Source organism: Podarcis raffonei, chromosome 9 (assembly GCF_027172205.1).
Source record: "Podarcis raffonei isolate rPodRaf1 chromosome 9, rPodRaf1.pri, whole genome shotgun sequence".
Lineage (NCBI taxonomy): Eukaryota > Metazoa > Chordata > Lepidosauria > Squamata > Lacertidae > Podarcis > Podarcis raffonei.
Window position 1 is genome coordinate 44,552,873 of NC_070610.1, and position 21,014 is coordinate 44,573,886.

Below are 21,014 nucleotides of genomic sequence, written 5' to 3' on the forward strand. Positions count from 1 at the left end.
CTATTTTTGGAAGCCGAACATCCGATGGGGCTTCTGCGGCTTCTGATTATCTACAGGAACTTCCTGCAGTCAATCAGAAGCCACGCTTTGGTTTCTGAATGTTTTGGAAGTCGAACGGACTTCTGAAACGAATTATGTTCAACTTCCAAGGTACGACTGTATTCTAAGTAAGAACCACTGACTTCAATGGGACTTATTCATAAGTACAGTCATACCTCATGTTACGTTTGCTTCATGTTACATTCTTTCAGGTTACGTCCTGCGGTGACCCAGAAGTATCAGAAAGGGTTACTTCCAGGTTTCGCCGCTTGCACATGCGCAGAAGCACAAAATGACGTCACGTGCATGCACAGAAGCGGTGAATCCAACCTGTGCATGCGCAGATGCGCTGCTGCGGGTTGCGCTCTTTTCATGTTGCGAACGGGACTCCGGAACAGATCCAGTTTGCAACCAGAGGTACCACTGTATGTTTATGTAGCAGTACAGCCTTAAGCACTTTTCAGTATTTATGAGACTAGATAACTGGGGTCTGTTTTGCAAATGCCCAAACAGGTTAGGGGACTGCACCATTCACAAGCTTTCAAGGCACTTGGTTTTCAGAGCAATCTGAAGTAGCAGATTGTATTTAAAAGCGTCTTAAAACCCTCAGACAGATTCTAAAGTGTTCATGTGGTGATGGGGAACATCATTACTGTGAAGCACTTTTAACAAGTCCTCTGAATCACTTGAAAGTATAAACATGCAAATGTATACTTCATATTTTCACATCAATGAACTTCACAGGAATTTTAAATTGTGTCTACACAAACATACCTAGGAGTAAGTCCATGGAAATATAAGTGCTATGACATATACATCGTAAAGTAACGGTCTACAGTGAAAGCCTTTTCCTCTGATTCTTATTACCTAGCGGAGAAGAAAATACATTCTGCATATACCTAAAGGGACTGTTCTTTGTCACATATTCCAGATTCTGGGGCTGCAGGAACATTGCCTATCTCAAATGGAGCTCCACACAGCTGCAAAGTCTCCAAAGGCACCAATATTTTTTGAAAGCCATATGAGCAGCAACTTGTCTGCTGATTGATGGCAGCGACAGTTGACAACTGAAGACCTTTAGTAGATACATACTAGGAGTGGAAAAACTGCTTCATTCAAATGACAGTGAGATCCACAGCTAAGGTATGTGCTAAATGGTGATTTGGCCATTATAACACGCTACTTTTCTAGCATTATTTAAAACCTCCCTCTCCAATGGGGCAATGCAGTAAACACTAGCCTATCTCAAATTGTCAGTGCTTGTTGTATATAGTTCAGGTTTTTTGTTTTTTTTAAAGTATTGTAATACTAAAGCAGTCCTATAAAGATCCCAATAGCTGCATCCCAATAGCCACACTATCTGCACCTTCAAGCATTTCACATTAGAAAACATTAGTTAAAATAACCTGCAGACTGGAAATATATTTGAAAACAAACAGTTATACAATCATTAAGCAGGCAGAGCTAATTGCTGACTGAAGGAAAGATGCTTTTATGTACAGCATATTCCATTTTCCGTGTGCTAAGAATGCCTTTTCTTAAGCAGGAAATATTGCGGCTAACAAATAAGCGGACCAATAAATTGAGATAAGAGTAGCGACGACCATGTTTTTATAAGAGTTTCCCTTTTAGAAAACATTTTCATACACAGCCCCAGATACCATGCAGTGCTGAAGTACATACCCTTTCTTCTTGTAGTAAATTCACCTATGGTTTGGGAATCTGTTCGCTCTAAACCATGTGGCTTAGGTCTTAAAATTTTAGGGCTCTGACCTAATTGGTAAAAAGAAGAGTCTCTCTTAATATAGTTGTTGTTTTTTTAAAGAAAAAATGGAACCCTATAAACAAATTGCCAAGCCCCTTGCAGAAAGGTGATGCTTAGAAGCGAAAGCAAGCAGCTGGTGGAAAGAGTCCTGCAGTGTGGCAAAAGCACATGCTAGTGCATAAGCACGACATTCAGAATGCATGATGGAAACATGCATGGAGGAGACAATGTAAGAAGAGATGGTAGAATGCCATCAACTGATGGGTCTCCTTAATTACAGGAAGGAGGTTCACAGGTGGTGTTGGCATAACCCCTGAAAGGCTATGCACACAGTTTGAGAGTGCTCCTAGATTTGGAGCTGACTGAGGAAGTGCAGGGGGCATCGGTGACCAGGACCACTTTTCACCACCTTCTGCTGGTATGCCAAGTGCACCTCTATCGGAGGAGCTGGCCTTACAGCAGCAGTCCACGCTCTGGTCACATCCAGACTGCTGCAATGCACTCTACATGGCACCGCCTTCAAAGGTGGTTCAGAAACTTCAGCTGGTCCAGAACTGGCCAAAAATGCACATCCAAAATGTATGTGAAGGGTCACTGTGGGTAACAATCTGTAATGGCAAGTTCATGCTAATTCCTGTAGGAAAGTATCTTCTCTCTGTTGCCTTAAATACTGCTCTTTATGCCATAAAGCAGATTTTGGGGTAGTGTGGAAAGTTTTCAAAGAGCAATAATCACGCTTCGGATTAACCCTATTGGCTACAATACTGTGCTGCACTGGATACTGATGGATTTCTGGGATCAGTTTAGTTTTTTGACCCTGTAAACCTGCAATGATTTGAGCCCATGTTGTTTATTGGACTGCCTGTACCAATGTTATACTGCTCACATTTAAGAACTGCTTTTGAGGCTTACCCTGGCATGCCTGTCTCCTAGGTTGGTAAGATGGGTGGCCACAAGGGAGATGCCCTTCTCTGTGGTGGCCCCATGACTATGGACTTGGTTCCCCTTGGATTATGACGGATTTCTATATTGTAGGCTTTTTGCAAGGCCTATAAATAAACAAATAAGTAGAACTGGACTACCATCATGTGCTGGACTACTACCATGTGGATGTCTCCACTGTCTTGTAGGAGAAAGATGATTAGATCATTATATTGGAAAAGACCACGATTACTTTCCAGCAAAACCAGTCTTCAAATATAAATGAAGCTGTTCCCTGGCTGCAGCAGCCAATGGGACCTCATATGTATGTTCATGTTCTTCACTGCAGGCCATCTCCTTAGCGTGCTAAGCTTAGAATCACTTTATGAAACAAAATTCCATGTAGAAAAATGCATGAAAACAGTATGTGATGATCAGACATGCATTACTACTAGATGTGCAGTGCACATGCTCAACCGATGGTGATGGAAACCTTCTGGTGAATGCATATTGCATGTTCTGTGCACAGGTACTGATTCTGCCTCCATGGGATGACTGCCAGTGTCAGGGTGAAACAGAGCGACTGTGCAAATAATTTAATTTTGCCCCAAATGAGTGGATGTCTGCCACTAAAGATTTTGGGGGGGGGGAGGGATGAACTCTGGGGAGAGTGAACCCTGCTATATACCAATGGTATGGAGCTAAACCTGCCTCCTATTCCTACTCCTGACCCCCCCAATTTTTAACATTAATATGCTGTAAAAAACAAAACAAAACACCTGTTTCTGATGCATTGGCCTGGCTCACACATCACTAAGACAAACTATGTCCTTCTGGGACCATGCAAATGTATGGGCTCCTAGAGAGGAGAGGAGTTCACAGCCGCTTTGCTCCTCTCTGGCCTTTTTTACTCCTGTGCTGCCCTGCCCTTAGCAAAGCCAATATTTGTCATCTGAACATCGGTTTCTGGTTAAGTTTTCTCCTTGCTGATTGCGAATAAAACTTGTTTTGGAGCAAGAAAGTAACTGCACCAATTGGTTTTCTTTAAATAGGTATCTGTAAAACTGTGGATTACTGCAATTTAAAACAAAACAAAACCAAATCCAGGCATAATATCTAATTCCCAAGATGCAGCATTGGTTTACAGAGGACATCCCATTTTAGCTGTTAACAATAGACATGACTTCCTTTTGGTGAAGACACATTCACAAACTTGTGCTTGTCTTAGTGTACTTACTGTATCTTATTGTGGTGAACTGTATCAAACCATAGCTTTTAATGCATTTATTGTTGATTGATTATATGCATTGCCATTTTAATTTCCTTGTTAACAGCCTTGCAGATCATTATTATTTGAAATGCAACCATAAATAAAATAAAAGTTTAAAAAATGTAGAAGACTTTGTTAGCTCTTCTTTATATCCCTTATATTGTCTTGAGGTCACAAGTCATTCAAGTGGGGAACAGTTCATTAGTCATACTGAACCATGTTAATATCCATGTACATCTGGCTTAAACAGTTTGTGGGTTACAATCTATTCTAGTCTACTCTACTACAGTAACCTAAAATTGTCAGTCATCTTGAGGGCTACAGAACAGAATATAAATTTTAAATAAATAAAGCAAAACCTTATCAAAGAGACTTGCAACTTAGTTACCTACTATTAGATTATTTAATACACAGAAAAAGCAATGCTGTTTACCAGCCACAGGGAAAGTTATTTATAAACAGGGTAAATTAAAATTTAGTCAGGAGTTAACCTATATGTAGTATTGGACCCTAAGGTAAGTTGACCTAAATAAAATCATGGAAGGAAAGTTCTGTTCTCTCTCTCTCTCTCTCTCTCTCTCTCTCTCTCTCTCTCTCTGTCTCTGTCTCTGTCTCTCTCTCTCTCTCTTTCTCTCTCTCTCTCTCTCTCTCTCTCTCTCTCTCACACACACACACACACACCCACCCCCCCCACAACCTATTTCCCATTGCTGAGGATAACTCCCAGTCATCCACAGAGGCCTTTCAGGGGTGCAGGTTGATGCAAGAAGGAGAATGAGAAAGGAGCTTTCCCTCCACGAACTTCCTTAATTAAGCTTCTCTTGATATCCAAGCAAGAGGCACTTTAAAGATCCAACCTAAATATCTCTAGGGCAGAATACTAGACAGCTGTCATTAGTTAAGCAAGTAAAAATTTCATAGCAGTGCTCACCATGTATCACTGCATATGAAATACTATGTTACTATCTTGACAGACACAGGTATATAAACTAAAAAAAGCAATGCTACATCCTTGTTTTAACACAGCATCAAAGACAGGAGCACAGGACAAACCCAAGAACCAAACTTGAAAATGAAATTTATTTTCTGATTTGCCTTATATAAAGGGGGGGGGGGACATATATGCATGTATATTCATATATAAAGTTATATATAAAGACAACTGTCTTTTCTCTATATATTCAACTTATAAATGCAAAAGTATCAAATTCGGTGGGTGGGGGGAAGACCTCATTCTTCCACCTCCAGCATCAGAGGCCCTATACCTCTGAATACCAGTTGCTGAGGAACATGAATGGGAAAATGGTACTGTGCTCATGTCCTTCTTGTGGACTTCCCCAAAGACATCTGACTGGCTCCTATGAGAACAGAATGCCTGTCTAGATGAGCTATCTTCATCCATATGTACTAACAAACATATTCTGATTTCTAGATTATATTCCAAGTTCAAAGCATGGTGTTTTTTAACCTGCGTTTTGCCATCAAATAGTTTTCTGTACTATTGGCTTACAGCTTAACAATGATCAATATTACAGCATCTCAATATAGCTCTACTGAAGGAAAAGGCCGGTAGCAGGATAGACGGCAACAATGCTGAGCAAGAAAGGATATGCACATTTCAAACAAGATCTTTCTGAGAACTTTGATCGCATCCATCCCTCTAACTGCAAGCACTGTTCTTTTTCATTCTTTATTACCAACCAATTCAATACGGTTTGTTTTTGTTCCATTTAACTAATAGATTTTAGATGAATGCCACCCAGTAGTGCTGAGAGGTAACAGGGATTTTCCCCAAGCTGAAATCCAATTTGCTAGCAATGCTGCTTGCAACATACCATCACCAACACATGCAAGCTTTGAGAGGTTTAAGCGGCAGAAAGCATAATTACCCCAAATGCATAATTCAATAGACACAGTGCTGCCAAAAACATTCTTGAAATGACATTTATTTCTGACACATATATGCTTAAACATTTGGTGCCTTTTAGTTTTTTAAAATTAAAACTTGCTTGTCTCCGTATGGCCATTTCCCCTGTGAATGAGCCACAGTGAGCCTTGGGTTCATGTATTTCCCTTAATCATTTCAGGTGTTGGTGTTTAGAAGCTTCTGCTTAGGCTTTTACTTTAATCACAGTTTGCCATGTTAGCTGAATGTTGCTGTTACCAGTAAATATTATTAGTTTTAAAAACCCAATTTCAATCAGTTATGGCGTGAATAGAAGCTAGCCATACAGTTAATGTTCATCACAGTTCAGTGGCGTAGCGTGGGTTGTCAGCACCCGGGGCAAGGCAAGTAATTTGCGCCCCCTAACCCGTGGATTTGCGCCCCCTAACCCTAACCCCCAGATGTTGCGCCCGGTGCGACCAGCCCCCCTGCACCCCCCATGCTACGCCACTGTCACAGTTTGTTGGTCTGGATGTGATTAAGCAAAAGCAGAAGCCTCTGCACTGCTGCTTCCAGCCACATGGAGAAAGGTGAGAGGGTGCAAGCCAGACGCTGCATACAACACATTCCTGCTGGTCCACATTATGCTAAAGTTGTGTGATGTGTGAATGCAGCCATTAATTCACAATATATTACACTGGCCAATGCTGATAGGTTAGGTAGCTTCTGGTACAGCTTTCCAGAGGGCTCTTCCTCATTTATGGAAATAGCTGTTAACTGGGAGAGGAAGATTCATGATGCCAAATGCAAACAGCTAAGTATTTGACCCTTCAGAAAGGCATATGCGCATAGAAACTCATACATTTAAAGACAGTACAGCTTTGTAATTGTGAATTATGGATTTTATGTGAATGAAAAAGAATGCAAAACTGCTAATACTTAACATATGCCTACCTGCTAAGGCAGGCTTCCTCAACCTTGGCCCTCCAGATGTTTTGGCCTACAACTCCCATGATCCCTAGCTAGCAGGACCAGTAGTCAGGGATGATGGGAATTGTAGTCTCAAAACATCTGGATGGCCGAGGTTGAGGAAGACTGTACTAAGGTTTTTGTAAATGCTATTTTTAAAGCAGCAGCATTTGTATTATGCATGGAATGTAAGAATCGCAGCTATTATACTTTATATCCATATCATCTGAATGTGTACTTTTGCTAGCCTTACCAAAAAATATATATAAAAGTATAAGTCAGGCTTCCTCAACCTTGGTCCTCCAGATGTTTTGAGACTACAATTCCCATTATCCCTGACCACTGGTCCTGCTAGCTAGGGATCATGGGAGTTGTAGGCCAAAAACATCTGGAGGGCCGAGTTTGAAGAAGCCTGGTTTAAGTGGATTCTAAACATAAATGAAAATGCAGGTTCTGATCCAGTGACAGTTTTTTCCACATATGATGACAAGTAGCAGTACAATCTCGTGATTAATCAAAACAACCATAAATATATTCAGTGTCGAGGTCTGTGTGTTTTAAAGGAAACTGTAAACTGTTAATATTGCTGCTTTAATTTCAAGCAGGATTTTATTCTGTGGAACAAGATGGGTGGGTGGAAGGACAAAACAAGGATCATGAAACACTCAAGAGTGGTTGGCAGTGCATGCCCCTTCCTTACCTTTCCTGTCTGGCTTGAGGTTCCTATCCACTGGTGGTGGTTCACATTCAGCAACAGGCACAGGCCGCCTGGGAGGGGTCTTGGGACTCGACCTAAACCCCATGTGTGCTGGCGGAGGGACTTGCATTCCAAACAGGGAAAAGTCAAAAGTGCCAGGAGTCATCGGCACATAGTTCGTCATTTCCTGGAAAGGTTCAGTAAAACTGCTAGAATGCTGCCGCGGGGGAGAGTTTGGGTTCATGGGGACATAGTTTTCATCCAATTCTTCACTTGAAACGCTTCCCACAGTCAACAGGCTTTTGTTTTTCTGGGAAACAAAAATGATTCCGACAGCAAGAAATTAAACAACATTCTGAACAGGTGAACAGAAATTTAGCATACATATATTGCACAACACCTGACCGGTCTCAAAACATTTGTGTGTCTTTTTTTCCCCTTTTGCAGGTTCTATGGAATTGCTTCACCCCATTTGCATTGTACAGGCTCCAGCCAGGATCTACATTTTGTCTCTAGCTTGTAACTGACTGCCACACTCTACATGTTTTTAGTCAGGTGTGTGTGTGGGGGGGGGGTGATGTGAGCTTTGCAGCCTCCCATGTTCTTAACCTCTATCTTCATCACTTACCTCTCTTCCTTCCCAAGACTCAATTGCCTCCCCTGTTGTCTCACACAACACAATGAACTAGCCCACTTATCATATTAAGAACAAAGCATTCTGTGTAGAAGGATTTCACAGCCCTGCCTCCATCCGTATCAGTGTATACATAAGCAGATATGCCTTGTGCTAATGTTGAAAATCAAAACATACTTACAAAGTGGTTATGAAAACCTTCCAATGAGCTTGATCTGTCATTCGGAAATGTCCGTGGAATAAAATAGCAATCTTGAGAACCCATATCTAAAGAAAGGGGAAGAAAACAAGCATTGTTTTTCCCTCCTTTTTACACCTGGTGGTATAACACACACCATTAGCTGCAAATAGCACAATGGGGGAAATTTCCTGGATGTTATCTTGCTGCTGTCTATGTCTGGTTATGCAGTCTGAATGCAAGCCACTACCAATCCTAAAATCTGGAAGTAACAAAAGCACCCAGACCACATGAAGGAGAAGAAAGTGAGGATAAATTTTAAAAAGAGGGAGATCTTACAATAGAGTATGTATTAAAAAAAACCTAGAAAGCAAATAACTGTTGTAGTAGTATTACATTTCTTACCACCATTCACCACAGATTACATTAGGATTTTTTTTTTTTTTAAAAAATAGAAATACCAGGAAAGGCAACATTTCACACACAGCCATTCTGAAATGCACAGCCCAGCCCAAAGTGATACAAAACTGAACATCTTCATTATGAAAAACCATGTTGACTAGTGATTGGTCAATACATGTGTGTCTTATTGGACAACATATGGAAACCTCCCCTTACTCTCTCCTGGCCCCATTTCTTCACAGGTGACTCTGCCTGCCTCCCACCCACCCACCCACCCCACTTTACATTGCTAACAATTGTTCTATGTGCTGCCTTCTGGATTCCCCTTGTTCCCCTTCTTAATTCTTTAAACTCGCTTTTCACCCCTGGCATTCTTAGCCCCATACCACTCCCACAGTTTGGCCTTGTGCACTGTCTGAATATTTATCCAGAATTTGAATTTTACACAAAACCACACCAAGTAAATTTTAATTAAAATCTTAATTGCTTCAGAAAGCCAGGCCATCGCCGAAGCTCTCAAGCGCCTTTATAGAGCTGGGAAATGGTTGAGGGCATCCATATGTGTTATTTATAAGGTGCGATCCTTGCACATGGTACTTTGCAGATCACACTTTGGAGTAGATTATTAAACTGGATAAAGACAAGAAAAATGCAAGGCAAGCAGAAATGAAGGGAAAATGTAAGAGCTATATATAATGAGTTACGGGTGTGCCATTAGACAACTTCAGTTTATATAAGGTTGGGAAAGTTTATTTTAAAATTGTGGAGGCCATCTTATTAGGTACCTGTGATTGATTCCAGACATCCACAAAGCATAATGTCAACATCCACTAACTTCTGCAAACTCAGTAAATATTGTTTTAAAAAATCTGTTCAGGTTAAGTACAAAGTAGATCAAGAGTTTTTGAGGTCTATCACGCCCACCAAATTTTTTTTGAAACAGATCCTTAAAAAACAACAACAGGGAGCTATAACAATAATCACAGTCTATATATCTTGAATTTCTTATATAGTGTATCTTAGCAGTTAATGTAGTACATCTTTTATTTGTTTGTTGTGTTTACATACCACCACTCCTTCCAAGGAGCTCAAGGTGCTGTACATGGTTCTCCTCCTTCCCATTTCACCCTCACAACAACCCTGTGATGTAGGTTAGGCTGAGAGACTGTGACTGGCCCAAGGTCACTCTGTGAGCTTCATTGGCTGAGTGGGGATTCGAACCTTTGTCTCGGAGCTCATAGTCCAAAACTCTAACCATTACACCACACAGACACATCATACATCAGTATATTTGTAACATGAATTCAGAGTTGCACTGTCTTGATTCTTGCACAAAGAGATTTCTGCTCACAGGTTCCTGCTTCTCAGCTCCCAAACAATCCCCTATATTTAAGATCTTCACTGATTTACAAGGAAGGTGAAGTAATTACCTATATGAAAAGTTTTCCCTGGTTGGAAATCATCTTTGTAAAAAAATAAAAATGAATTTCTGGTGATTCAGATTAAGTAAGAAAGGGAACAGTAAAGGACCCCTGGATGACTAAGTCCAGTCAAAGGTGACTATGGGGTGCGGTGCTCATCTCGTTTCAGGCCAAGGGAGTCGGCGTTTGTCCACAGACAGCTTTGCGGGTCATGTGGCTAGCATGACTAAACCGCTTCTGGCGCAATGGAACACCATGACAGAAACCAGAGACCACGGAAATGACATTTACCTTCCCACTGCAGCAGTACGTATTTATCCACTTGCACTGGTGTGCTTTCGAACTGCTAGGTTGGCAGAAGCTGACACAATGTTATGGGAGCTCACTCCTTCCGATTGGCAAGCCCAAGAGACTCAGTGGTTTAGACCACAGTGCTGCCCACTCCCTCCACATTAAGTAAGCCAGTGTGGTGTAGGGGTTCGAATGTTGGACTAGGAACTGAGAAATTAGGGTTCAAATCCTCACTCAGCCATGAAGCTCAGGGAGTGACCTTGGGCTAGTCACTGCCTCTTAGCCTAACCTACCTCACAGGGTTGTTGTGGGGATTAAATGAGGAGGGAAACAACAATACATGCCACCTTGAACTCCTTAGAAAAAGGGTGGGATCTGAATACAAGCAAGCAAACATTTGGAAGCCAAAATGAGAACTTGTGAGTCCACTTAACTATCTGCCAAAGGAAAACATAGCCAGAGTCAACAGGCCTCAACCATTGCAAAGCAATCTCAGAGGTAATTTGCAATGGAGAAAAGAATCCTGCAAGTAGCTTTTCTCCTAGAATATCCCTGCTTCCAGCTGTTTTTATCGCTGCAGAGTTCAAAGCCCGTATTTTCAAGATAAACCCAGGTCTGGAACACTGCAAAGTGTATAAACAGCTGGGGAAGGACCAGGGAGAAAGCAACTAGGAATGGAAAAGTTAAATACACCTTTCCTGTATTTAGAGAATATTGAGAATCAGTATGTGGGAACTGAGGTGTGATTTCTCACAGCTGAAGTGTAATGTGTAGTTTCCCCCCAAGAACCAAGATTTCCAGGGCAGATCTTGCTCTTTTTTTAGAGAGGCTGAATTTTGGGAGCACCTCAAGGAACATTTGTGTTAAAGCATAGCCAGACGAAAGAACACTAACCTTTACGAAATATATTCAAATCCATGGTGGAAATTGTGTTGCTGCGCGATGGGGGCATTCCGCCAGTAGGGATGCAGTAGCTGCTATCAGTGTCTGAGGAAGTGCGGGAGATATTGCACACCTCCACAGGTGAGCGGTCTGAAGGATGGTGAGGTTTTGGTGGCCGAGGTGGAGGGACATCTGGAATAGTCTCTAGCTTCGAACTCTGAGCCAATGTTCCTTCTGGGAAAGTTCGTGGAATCTGGTACGTACTTCCAGGTGTTGGGGGAATGTCATAACTAATGGAGAAAGCCTTCAGTTGTGCATCAAGAGAAGATGCTGCAGATGGAACACTGAAAACATGTTGCTCTCCATCTGCATCAGTCCCAGAAGGAGATGGCTTCGGTAAAACATCATGCGAATAACTCCTTGGCAAATTATAAAGGCTGCCATCCACAGATACGGAGGCAGCTCTCGGCGGGGGAGAGTCATAGACACTTTGCTGTTGAAAAAACCCATTCACTGCATGCTTGTTCAGCGACTGTACAGATGTTTTATGGGAAGGCACATTATCATTGCAGTCTGTTTCTGAAGAGGCAGTTTTTGCTGTGTCAGACTGTGACCTAAATGCAAGATTTTTTTAAAAAAGAAAGTAATTTCTTGGCATATCCCAAGTTTATTACAGGAACTTTTGCACATTTTGCAAAATAATCAGCTGAAAACAGTGAATCACAACTGTAAACTATAATAGTTTGATTTTATGTGAATCACATTCATGCACCTATAACATATGGACTCTTTATACTAGAAGGGGAAGTTTCTTATTGTGTTAAAAAGGGTGAAATCACAAAGGCTGCATATGCATACATGTCAATCTCATTCTAATGTTTGGATCCAAAGAATAGCTACACAATGATCCTCTATATTTCTGCACTGTACACTGCTAAAGTCTCAGTTCCTATCTGTCTTGTAGATTTCGGGTGGGAAGGGTATTACAAGGGTAGTTGGGGTGGAGGGCCAAAAATCACACAAGTTGAAAATAAATCAGGTGATCATTTCCTAAATTAATATTTGCAAAGCTGGTTACAGTCAAAATGTGAGGATAATTTGGAACATGTTGGTTAAGTCTTAAATTCACCACCCTGGGCTCCTTTGCAATAAAGGGCGGGATATAAATTGAATAGATAAATAAATGTTAGGTACTATTTTTAGTCACAATATAAACCCTAAATAACTGAACAAGATTTATTTATTTTTCAATTTTGAAGTATACTCATCAGTCATTTCAACCGTGAGATTTTCAATTTCAGTTTGAGAGCTTCAGTTTCATCCTTTTTATTTAAATACTGTTTGTTTTTTAAAGCAAGCAAGCTTGGTGCTATAATAAGGGGAAACCCTGTTAAGATGAGACAGGAACTGAGACCATTTGCAAATTGTAACCTGTTGCTATATGCAGTATTGATTGCATTTTGTGGCCATTCATAAAACCACTATATAACACATAGAGAGAAGATGTTTATGTTCTAAAATCAGCAAACCTATCTTGCTCACATAGCAGGGAATTAAAAGTGAAAAAGCCTGTATACTTAAAGGAGGCTGAGGCATGAAATGCTTGAATTTGTTAACACAGGCTGCATTGGCACATCACAAGAAGAAGAAGAGTTTGGATTTGATATCCCGCCTTTCACTCCCCTTCAGGAGTCTCAAAGCGGCTGACGTTCTCCTTTCCCTTCCTCCCCCACAACAAACACTCTGTGAGGTGAGTGGGGCTGGGAGACTTCAAAGAAGTGTGACTGGCCCAAGGTCACCCAGCAGCTGCATGCGGAGGAGCGGAGACGCGAACCCGGTTCCCCAGATTACGAGACTACCGCTCTTAACCACTACACCACACTGGCATCACAGGGATGCTAACTCTTGGCACGCCAAGAGTTGGTGGACTACAACTTACACCATCCTTTAATGAGGCCATGCTGGTTGGAGCTGATAAGAGCTAGGAGTCCAATGACATCAGGAGGGTCACAGGTTAGCCAGCCATGCAGTGTACCATACTTAATGTTTCCCCTCAAACATGTGGCTGGGCTCCTGCTTCACTCCTCCCCTAGTCTGATGAGCATCACCTCCTCCCTGGAGCTCAACCACGCCCCCTGGGTTAGTGTTACTTCCAAACTAGGAATTGTGATTTGCTTCATTCCAAACGAACCGTGATGTGGAGCCAAGGCTTTTTATCAGCTTAGCAATCATAATTGGTTTGGCACAGAAAATGTGGAAGTAACACTAAGCCAGGGGTCATGTTTCTCCGACATGCTAATGGGGAGGAGCAATATGCAAGCCACCTCAAAGCCCACAGTGGAGCATTAACTATGGTTTACTATGACATGCTAACTGGCACGGTATGAATAGCATGGCTACCTGTCATTTGGGGCTGGGCCGGGAATGCAACTGTTGGATTTTCGTCGGGGGAAAGAAAAAAGAGCAGAATACAAAGAATGCAGGGCAGCCACAGCATTCTTCAGTTATGCGTAGTAATAAAACAAAACAACAACAACAACAACAACAACAACAACAACAACAATAATAATAATACCCTGCTCATCTGAGTGGGTTGCCCCAGCCACTCTGGGCAGTTTCCAATATAATATACAAAAGCACCTTCAAGGATTTTTCTCTGAATCATTTTAAAAAGCACTCCCCCCCCAAAAAAAATGCCCACAAAAGCACAAACAGCTTCGCACACCGAAACACAATCCTTTTTGTATGCTTGGATCCTCCAGGTGGTTATTATTTGCATTGCTTATTAAAATTTCACAGCACAACGTGCAACACACGCACACTGAAATTGATTCAAGCAAGTTATAGCTTTGAGGTTAAAGTCTAAACACAAGATCCCAAACAATTCACATTACACTCACTGCAAGGGAATCTTTTTACTTTCAAAATCCTCCAGCAGTAAATACTCCTCCCCTTCTTCCGAGATTATGTATGAGCTGGTTTACAAGTGCATGATAAAAATTGAGAGAGGTCAGCAATACAAACTATTTTGAACAAAAAGCAGCCTAGTTCTTGGAAAAATCATGGATAAAATTTGTTGTTGTTTTTTTCCAAAAAGTGTACCGATGTTAAGATAGGTAAGTAATCTGAAGGTTTGTAGCACCTTGACCATGGTGTGCCATAGGGAGTAAATTAAGTGCACAATAAACCCACTGAAATAAATGGATTTACATACGCACTTATCCGTTTGTCAGACAGGAGCCATGTTTTGTGAGGGGTTTTTAAAGGACCAAATAATACAGTGAAATCAATACATTGTCACTGTCAATGGTTAGATGACAACACTAAGTCTGTCCAAGCCTGATGAGCATGAAATGCCATTGCAAGTGGAGGAGATAGGCTTTTGCAAGACATGATCAAACTGCAACTGCAGCAGCCAATGTCGGATTTGTCACCATAAGCACTTTTAGGAGGGAGGAAGTTAACATTTACCTTGTGGGTTCAGGCTTCTTGCTCTGACAGTTAATTAGTAACAGGTAGTCTTGCGGATCTTCTTGACTTGAGGCGGACTCTGATGGTGGGATGTTAATTAGCTGGTATGGGGGAGGTAGGGATGGTTCTGCTTGCACGGATGGCAGGGAAGTGTTGACAGCCGAGGGCAATTCGGCAGGCGCCTGTAGAGAACTGCCAGGTAGCTTCACAGCATCTACAAATGCAAAAAGCATGCAGCAGCATTCAATCCTTGCTTAATTGCATTTAAGTCTCTTTAAATCAGAGCCAAGCCCAACTGAAGCCTTCGAAAAATCAATTAATCATGAGATGCTCAGTCAATTAATGTGATTTGCATTTGAATAAATGCTACATTACTAACGGGGGGGGGCGGGGCAAATGACATTACAAGCCTGTAATGTAGCCTGCTGTTACTATCCCCATACTGGGGTGGATGCAACAGGTGCCCTATGTTGGAAGGAGTGGTGGCCTGTTCCTTGAAACACCCCTTTTCCTGCCAGTGGGTTGATCCAAAGCTCCATTCAAAGCAAGAGCACGCCATGGCTAGCCAAGCCATGTAAGCACCCCACTTTCAATGGTCTCTCCTGTCAGAAATTCAGGTCAGTTGGGGGAAGTGTGTATGCCCTACTCATCATCTTGCCAGCTTCACTAGGCAGCTGCTTCTTTCTTCCACTCTTCTTCTTGCCAGTTGGGAGAAGGGTCTAATCCTGTTTTAAAGCAGCGTAAATTGGTGGCCATCAGCACATCTTGTGGTAATAAATTCCATAGTTTAACTACCTGCCTTGTGCTGGGGGATACAGATTACCTGTCTTGAGGTGAGAACAGCTAGACCCAACCACTATCATGGGTCAAGGGTTGTGTCTGACTTCTTACTGTTTCAGATGTGTCCCTTGGTGAATCTGCATGTTAAATTCTAACATCAGAAAGCCACAGCAAATAACCCCCGAAGACCTTTCAGAATAGCAAAATATTCATTTCTCTCCCTGTACTTAGTTGCCACCAACAACAACGTAACATATGCGTGCTTCTTAAACACCCCCTATGTTGGTGTAGCACACTGTACAATACACATAAACTAGATCTTTCCCAATATCCAGCTTTACATATGAGCAGAAAATTACCACCAACCTTTTGGGAAATAATAAATACTTTAAAGGCAGTGTGAACATGTTTTAGATACCAGCTCCACCCCTCCACAATGATAAGACCTTAAGCAATGTCAGATTCAGACACAGAGATGGAGGCACACTTCACAGAACATGGGAAGAGGCAATGGAAAGTGATGAATCAGCTACAGACAAAATTGTCTTGCAGTGATTGTCTTGCACTGCAACTCGTTTTCAGGAATGAGTCATTTAGGACATCTGTACAGAAGCAAAACAATCCGACTGCACTTCAAATTGATACCAAGTAGAAATGTGCAGATACAATAGCAATGGACGTTAATTGATTAGCTTACAAGGGAGCATGGAACAAAAGGAGTTTTGTCTGCAAGCTGTAAACCATGCAAACTCAGAGCACATCATCCAAAGCAGGGAGTACATCTGAATCACATGCATCTATTTTGATTAAAAGCCCACATGTTATATTGTACAACACTGTGAACATTTGTACAGGCAACTTCCTACACCTCTTTTATCCTACATTCAATATCACTTTGTATCCTGTAAGTTAATAAAGAGGCAGAGTCTACACACGCAGTGAACTAGGGGTAAGAATGAGGTGGCAGAACGGACTCTACTGCCTCAAGACATGTGTGGATGATGCCAGTTTCAAATGCTCCTCCACACTGAAAATGTGTGTTCATAGGATCTTTCAAAACAATCACATTAATGCTGTTTGAATCCTTCAGCAAGAGATAGATTTGCACATCTAAAAATTGCATGTTCACTTCTCAGATTTTTAGATGTGCAAATCTATCTCTTGCTGAAGGATTCAAACAGCATTTCTTGCCTTTCCTGCAGAAACCTTACAAAAATTAGGACACAATTTTGAAAAGCCTTCTTCACATTTCAGAATCATACTAGGAAGACGGGCTAAAATCTCACCTTAACCACAGTATAGTTGCAAGGTCTTGGGCAAGATGTTGACTTGGTGTGGATGCGCAGGCTCCTGGAAATCAGCTGACAGGTGCTTTGCGCCTCCCTTTTTGCTGCCTGTGGCCATTTAACCTACGCCAAGTTTTGACTTAATTTGTTGTACAAACCGGAACTCGTGGTTAAGCTCTGTCCTCACTAACCACGAGCTATAGCCAAGGGTTGTTCCTGGTCACACCTTGTGGTTAGTCTGGAGAGAGCAGCACCATAAGTCCCACTTCAGAGGACTTGGGGAGCATATGCATTTGTCCTAAGCCAAGGTTTGGCTTAATGTGACAAGTGAACCAGGAGCCATATCCAACACTGTAGCTCCAGACATGCACTGGAGCTGCTTCTTCCTCTCCTCTCCTCTCCAGCTCCCCACAGGTCTTTAAAATTAGCTCCAGAGGACACACCAGAGCAGATTTTAAGGGAACATAGGAGAAGAAGGGGAAATAGAAGTCCCAGTGCACCAGCAGAACTCTTCTATCTTAGCTTACAAGCATTAATGGTGAAATGGGGGCAATGCGACATCTTGGAGACATTGATGGTGCGTTAATACAAGTCAGCTAGACATTCCTCATGTTAAAAGTGCCATTACGTGGTTCAAAACATGCTGGGAAAGTCAGAATAGTCAGTGAATAAATTCTATTTTGTGTCCATGAACGAATAGCAGGGGGTAGCTGTTGAGATCCTTGGGGAATTTTGCAATGGTAGGTAACAAATACTAAGTCAGGTTCCATTAATTATTATTATTTTATTGCTGTGTACTAAAAGATCTGCTTTTCTTTGGCCACTGTTGCACATAACCACAGTCTGGCAAGTCAACCCCACTGCTCAAGCTGCAACCAAGCTTTAGCTGTTCAGCTAGCTTATTACAACCACAAATATATATGTTTAAATCTACAGCCAGACAAATTATAAAAACTCGTAACTAGCCACTATGCAAATACTGTCCTAAAAATATTCAAGCCTATAAAACCAAATACAGAACCTTTCTCTTTTGCTTCCAAAAAGGCAATGCTTTCTAGAGAAACATGCAAAAATGTGGCTCTATATAGTGTAAAGAATTCAAAACACAACTCTTCAGTTGTTGACTGTGTCTACATGATGACCCAATATTTGCAAACTTCCAAACACTGTGCAGCTTTTTTAAAACAAGCAAACACAGCACAGCAGACATCTGCACTGCCTTGCAATTGTCTCATAGAGTGCTTTGGGGTTCCTAGGGGAAAAGAATACAAATTAAATGCTGGGGGAGGGGGGACCAAGGGGGGAATCCTACCTTCTTCAGTAGCGTTGAACCCACAGATTTCACAAATACATTGAACCCACTTATTCATCTCCTCTTCACTGTCGGCAACCAAGTAGAAGACTCTGTCTATTGTGTTGATGTCAAAAATATAGCTGTTTTCAAATTCTTTTTTGTTAAATGTCAATCCAGCATCCACTTGTTGACACAAGTTCAAGTCAATGATACGAATTGGTTTCTTGGCATGGTCATTTTTGTAGTATTCCAACACATCTGGATCCCCTGTCAGTCGACCACTGCGGAGCACAAACCATCTCCTCTTCCATGCCTAGAGAAGGGAAGGCAGAAAAGATTCAGGCAATTCATATTTTATACCAGTGCATTATTCGGCCAGCGCTGGACACAATAAACAGTTTTGTAAAATATTCAAAGCTGTAAAATTGTATCTTAGACAAAGTTCTGGAAATCTTAAATATCATTAATTATTATTTAGTTCACTAAACCTCCACTAAAAGGGACAGCAGCAGCCTAAGAGGGAAAAGGAGGCAATGGTTGGTCCAGAGTGAAATCTGTTACTAAGAAACTCAGTTTGACTGGAACTCTGCACATGCCCCAAGACATCGATCCAGTTCACATGTAATGCTAAGCGAAGCCACAGCTAACCATCAATGAGCGATCATATGGGCAAGCCAAAAACAAACCATGTCTCGAGCATGCAAACCATGGGGGTCAGGTGTGCAGCCAAACAATGACTTAGCTCCTGATAGCACAGTTGATGTAGATCCAGGCAGGGGCCACAATTTCCCCTCTGTGTTCACTTGTCACGCCAAGCTATAGTTTGGTTGAGCAGTACGTGAGTACTGTGGACAATCAGTGCAGTGCCATTGCAAGACAATAAGAGGAAACTGTGGCAGTTCAAGTTTAGTCCCATCATGGGGAGCTCTAGTGGCTTCTACCAAATATCTCTACAGCAGCTGCTGCACAGGAGAATTTCCCTGCAGGAACTGGTATGCACAATCAATCACGAAAGCCTAATTGCTGCCCCCTCCCCCCCAATATCTCAGCAACATAAATTCAAATAACATTAATCACTTCTAGGACACCTTCCAGCAAGCACCTACATCTAGTAATTGAATTAAGTCGAAATTTACAGTAAGTCTAACTTTGAATGGGAAATGCCTCCACCTCTCCCCACAAAAGTCATCTCAGTCACCAGGTTGGACAAAGACTCTTCGTGACATCCCTGCCACTATGCAGCAGGAAACTTGCATCGATAAGCTTGGTAATGACTCAGCAACTGAGTTAATTAGCTCCCAATGTTCCCCTCCATCTTGCTTTGTCCCTAATGTCTTTTGTCTTAAGAGTGACTGCTTCCCTCAGGAAGTCCTGTCCCCTCAGTTGCCACTTTGTTCAGTCTTCTGGCCAGGAGCGCTGCTCCACAAGTTAAGTGTTTCTCCCATGAGACTGCCCCATTCACCACACTTTGCCTAGTCTACTTGCCGTCAAGGATCCCCATGGGAGCAGACCTCCTCCCTGCCTCTTCTCCTTGTCTGGTGGTTTAGGCAGGAACTTTAAGTGAACACAAGTGTCACATGCTCTCTGGACAACATTTGTACAGTATTTTAAAATCCTATTTGGCTGAGCATTCCAAGGACATCAGAGTCCATGCTTGGGACCTCAAGAAAGCCTCCCCTTCTTTCTCTGGGACAAATACCTGCTTCTTGCCATCTTTCTGCCCTCCCATGGTCCAAGCCCAGGTCATTTGCATTTGATCGTTTATCCTACTGGCATGCACTGGCATGCACACTGCAACATCCCTGACAATGCTTCTCACTTCTTACACGACAGCAGCCATTAGACTCCCTGCCTCCATCTTTTGCTGTCTCTAAGATAGTAGCAACCTAAGTGTCAACTACTGGTTCAGGCCATGTGGGTTTGGATAGCGTGATTAGTTTTTCAACAACCAACCCATCTTGCAATTCTGTAACAGTGCATTTGGTGCTGCAAACCACAAATCAAATTACTCACTCACCACAATTTTGGCACACAAATAAGTAAATATTATTGTGTTTAACTCCAAACTGGGACTGAGTTGTATTTGCTAATTCCCCCAAGTGATTAAAAGTGTAAGTACAGTGCAATAACCTCTGTGACATATAGCAAACTTTGGAACAAAGATTTCAAATATCATACCTTCATGGTTGCACTTTTAAACACATGTGTTCATGTAACATGAACCAGGACATGTGTAGGCTTGGTAACAATAATCCCAATAGGTAACTGGCAGCTCTAAGTAGCATGCTAGCTAAACTCACAATTGCAATACAAAGTGCAAAATTCTGAATTCTGAATGAAAACAAGAATGAAAATTCTTCCTCTTCTATACTATAATTTGCATGACCACATACTATCATTGGAGCTCTCATTGTGCTGCTGCTAGACTAGACTGAAACTCCAGTGTCGCCCCGCCAATTCTTCAGTTTGCTTGGACCAGAGATGGCAACTTGGCACAGCCTCTTTTAAACAGCTTTGAAGAAGAAGTTCCAGTACAACTCATATTTGCGCAGTTTATAATCCAAACACTTGTTTAACTTCCAATTATGTGGCTTTTGGGGGGTGGAGAGGAGGGGGGAGATGCCTACAGGCAGAAAAAATATCTGATCTGGGTAGAGAGTACATCCAGGCAGTGGTTGCTCTCTACTGAGACCAAGAAACCAAAACTGCCACTAACAACAGCAAAGGAGGAGGGTCACTCCATCAAGTAGCCTTCTGTGAGGATTCCAACACTGTCCCAGCGCAGAAGGAACAGTCCTGTCCCTCCTGACCCAGAAGTTGTTACCTGCC

General features: G+C 42.0%; 1 protein-coding gene across 2 annotated transcripts in view; it reads right to left on the reverse strand.

Moving 5' to 3' along the window:
• Positions 1-21,014, reverse strand: part of GAB1 (GRB2 associated binding protein 1) — an 82,287-nt gene that overhangs the window by 6,882 nt on the left and 54,391 nt on the right. The window contains exons 2-7 of one of the 2 annotated variants that reach the window (XM_053403288.1): positions 18,204-18,498; positions 14,826-15,039; positions 11,367-11,968; positions 8,362-8,447; positions 7,550-7,856; positions 1,723-1,812 (exon numbers count right to left, since the gene is read on the reverse strand). In XM_053403288.1, coding sequence (XP_053259263.1) covers positions 1,723-1,812; positions 7,550-7,856; positions 8,362-8,447; positions 11,367-11,968; positions 14,826-15,039; positions 18,204-18,498 — 1,594 coding nt within the window. The remainder of the gene's footprint in view (positions 1-1,722; positions 1,813-7,549; positions 7,857-8,361; positions 8,448-11,366; positions 11,969-14,825; positions 15,040-18,203; positions 18,499-21,014) is intronic. The other variant, XM_053403289.1, reaches the window with a different exon arrangement.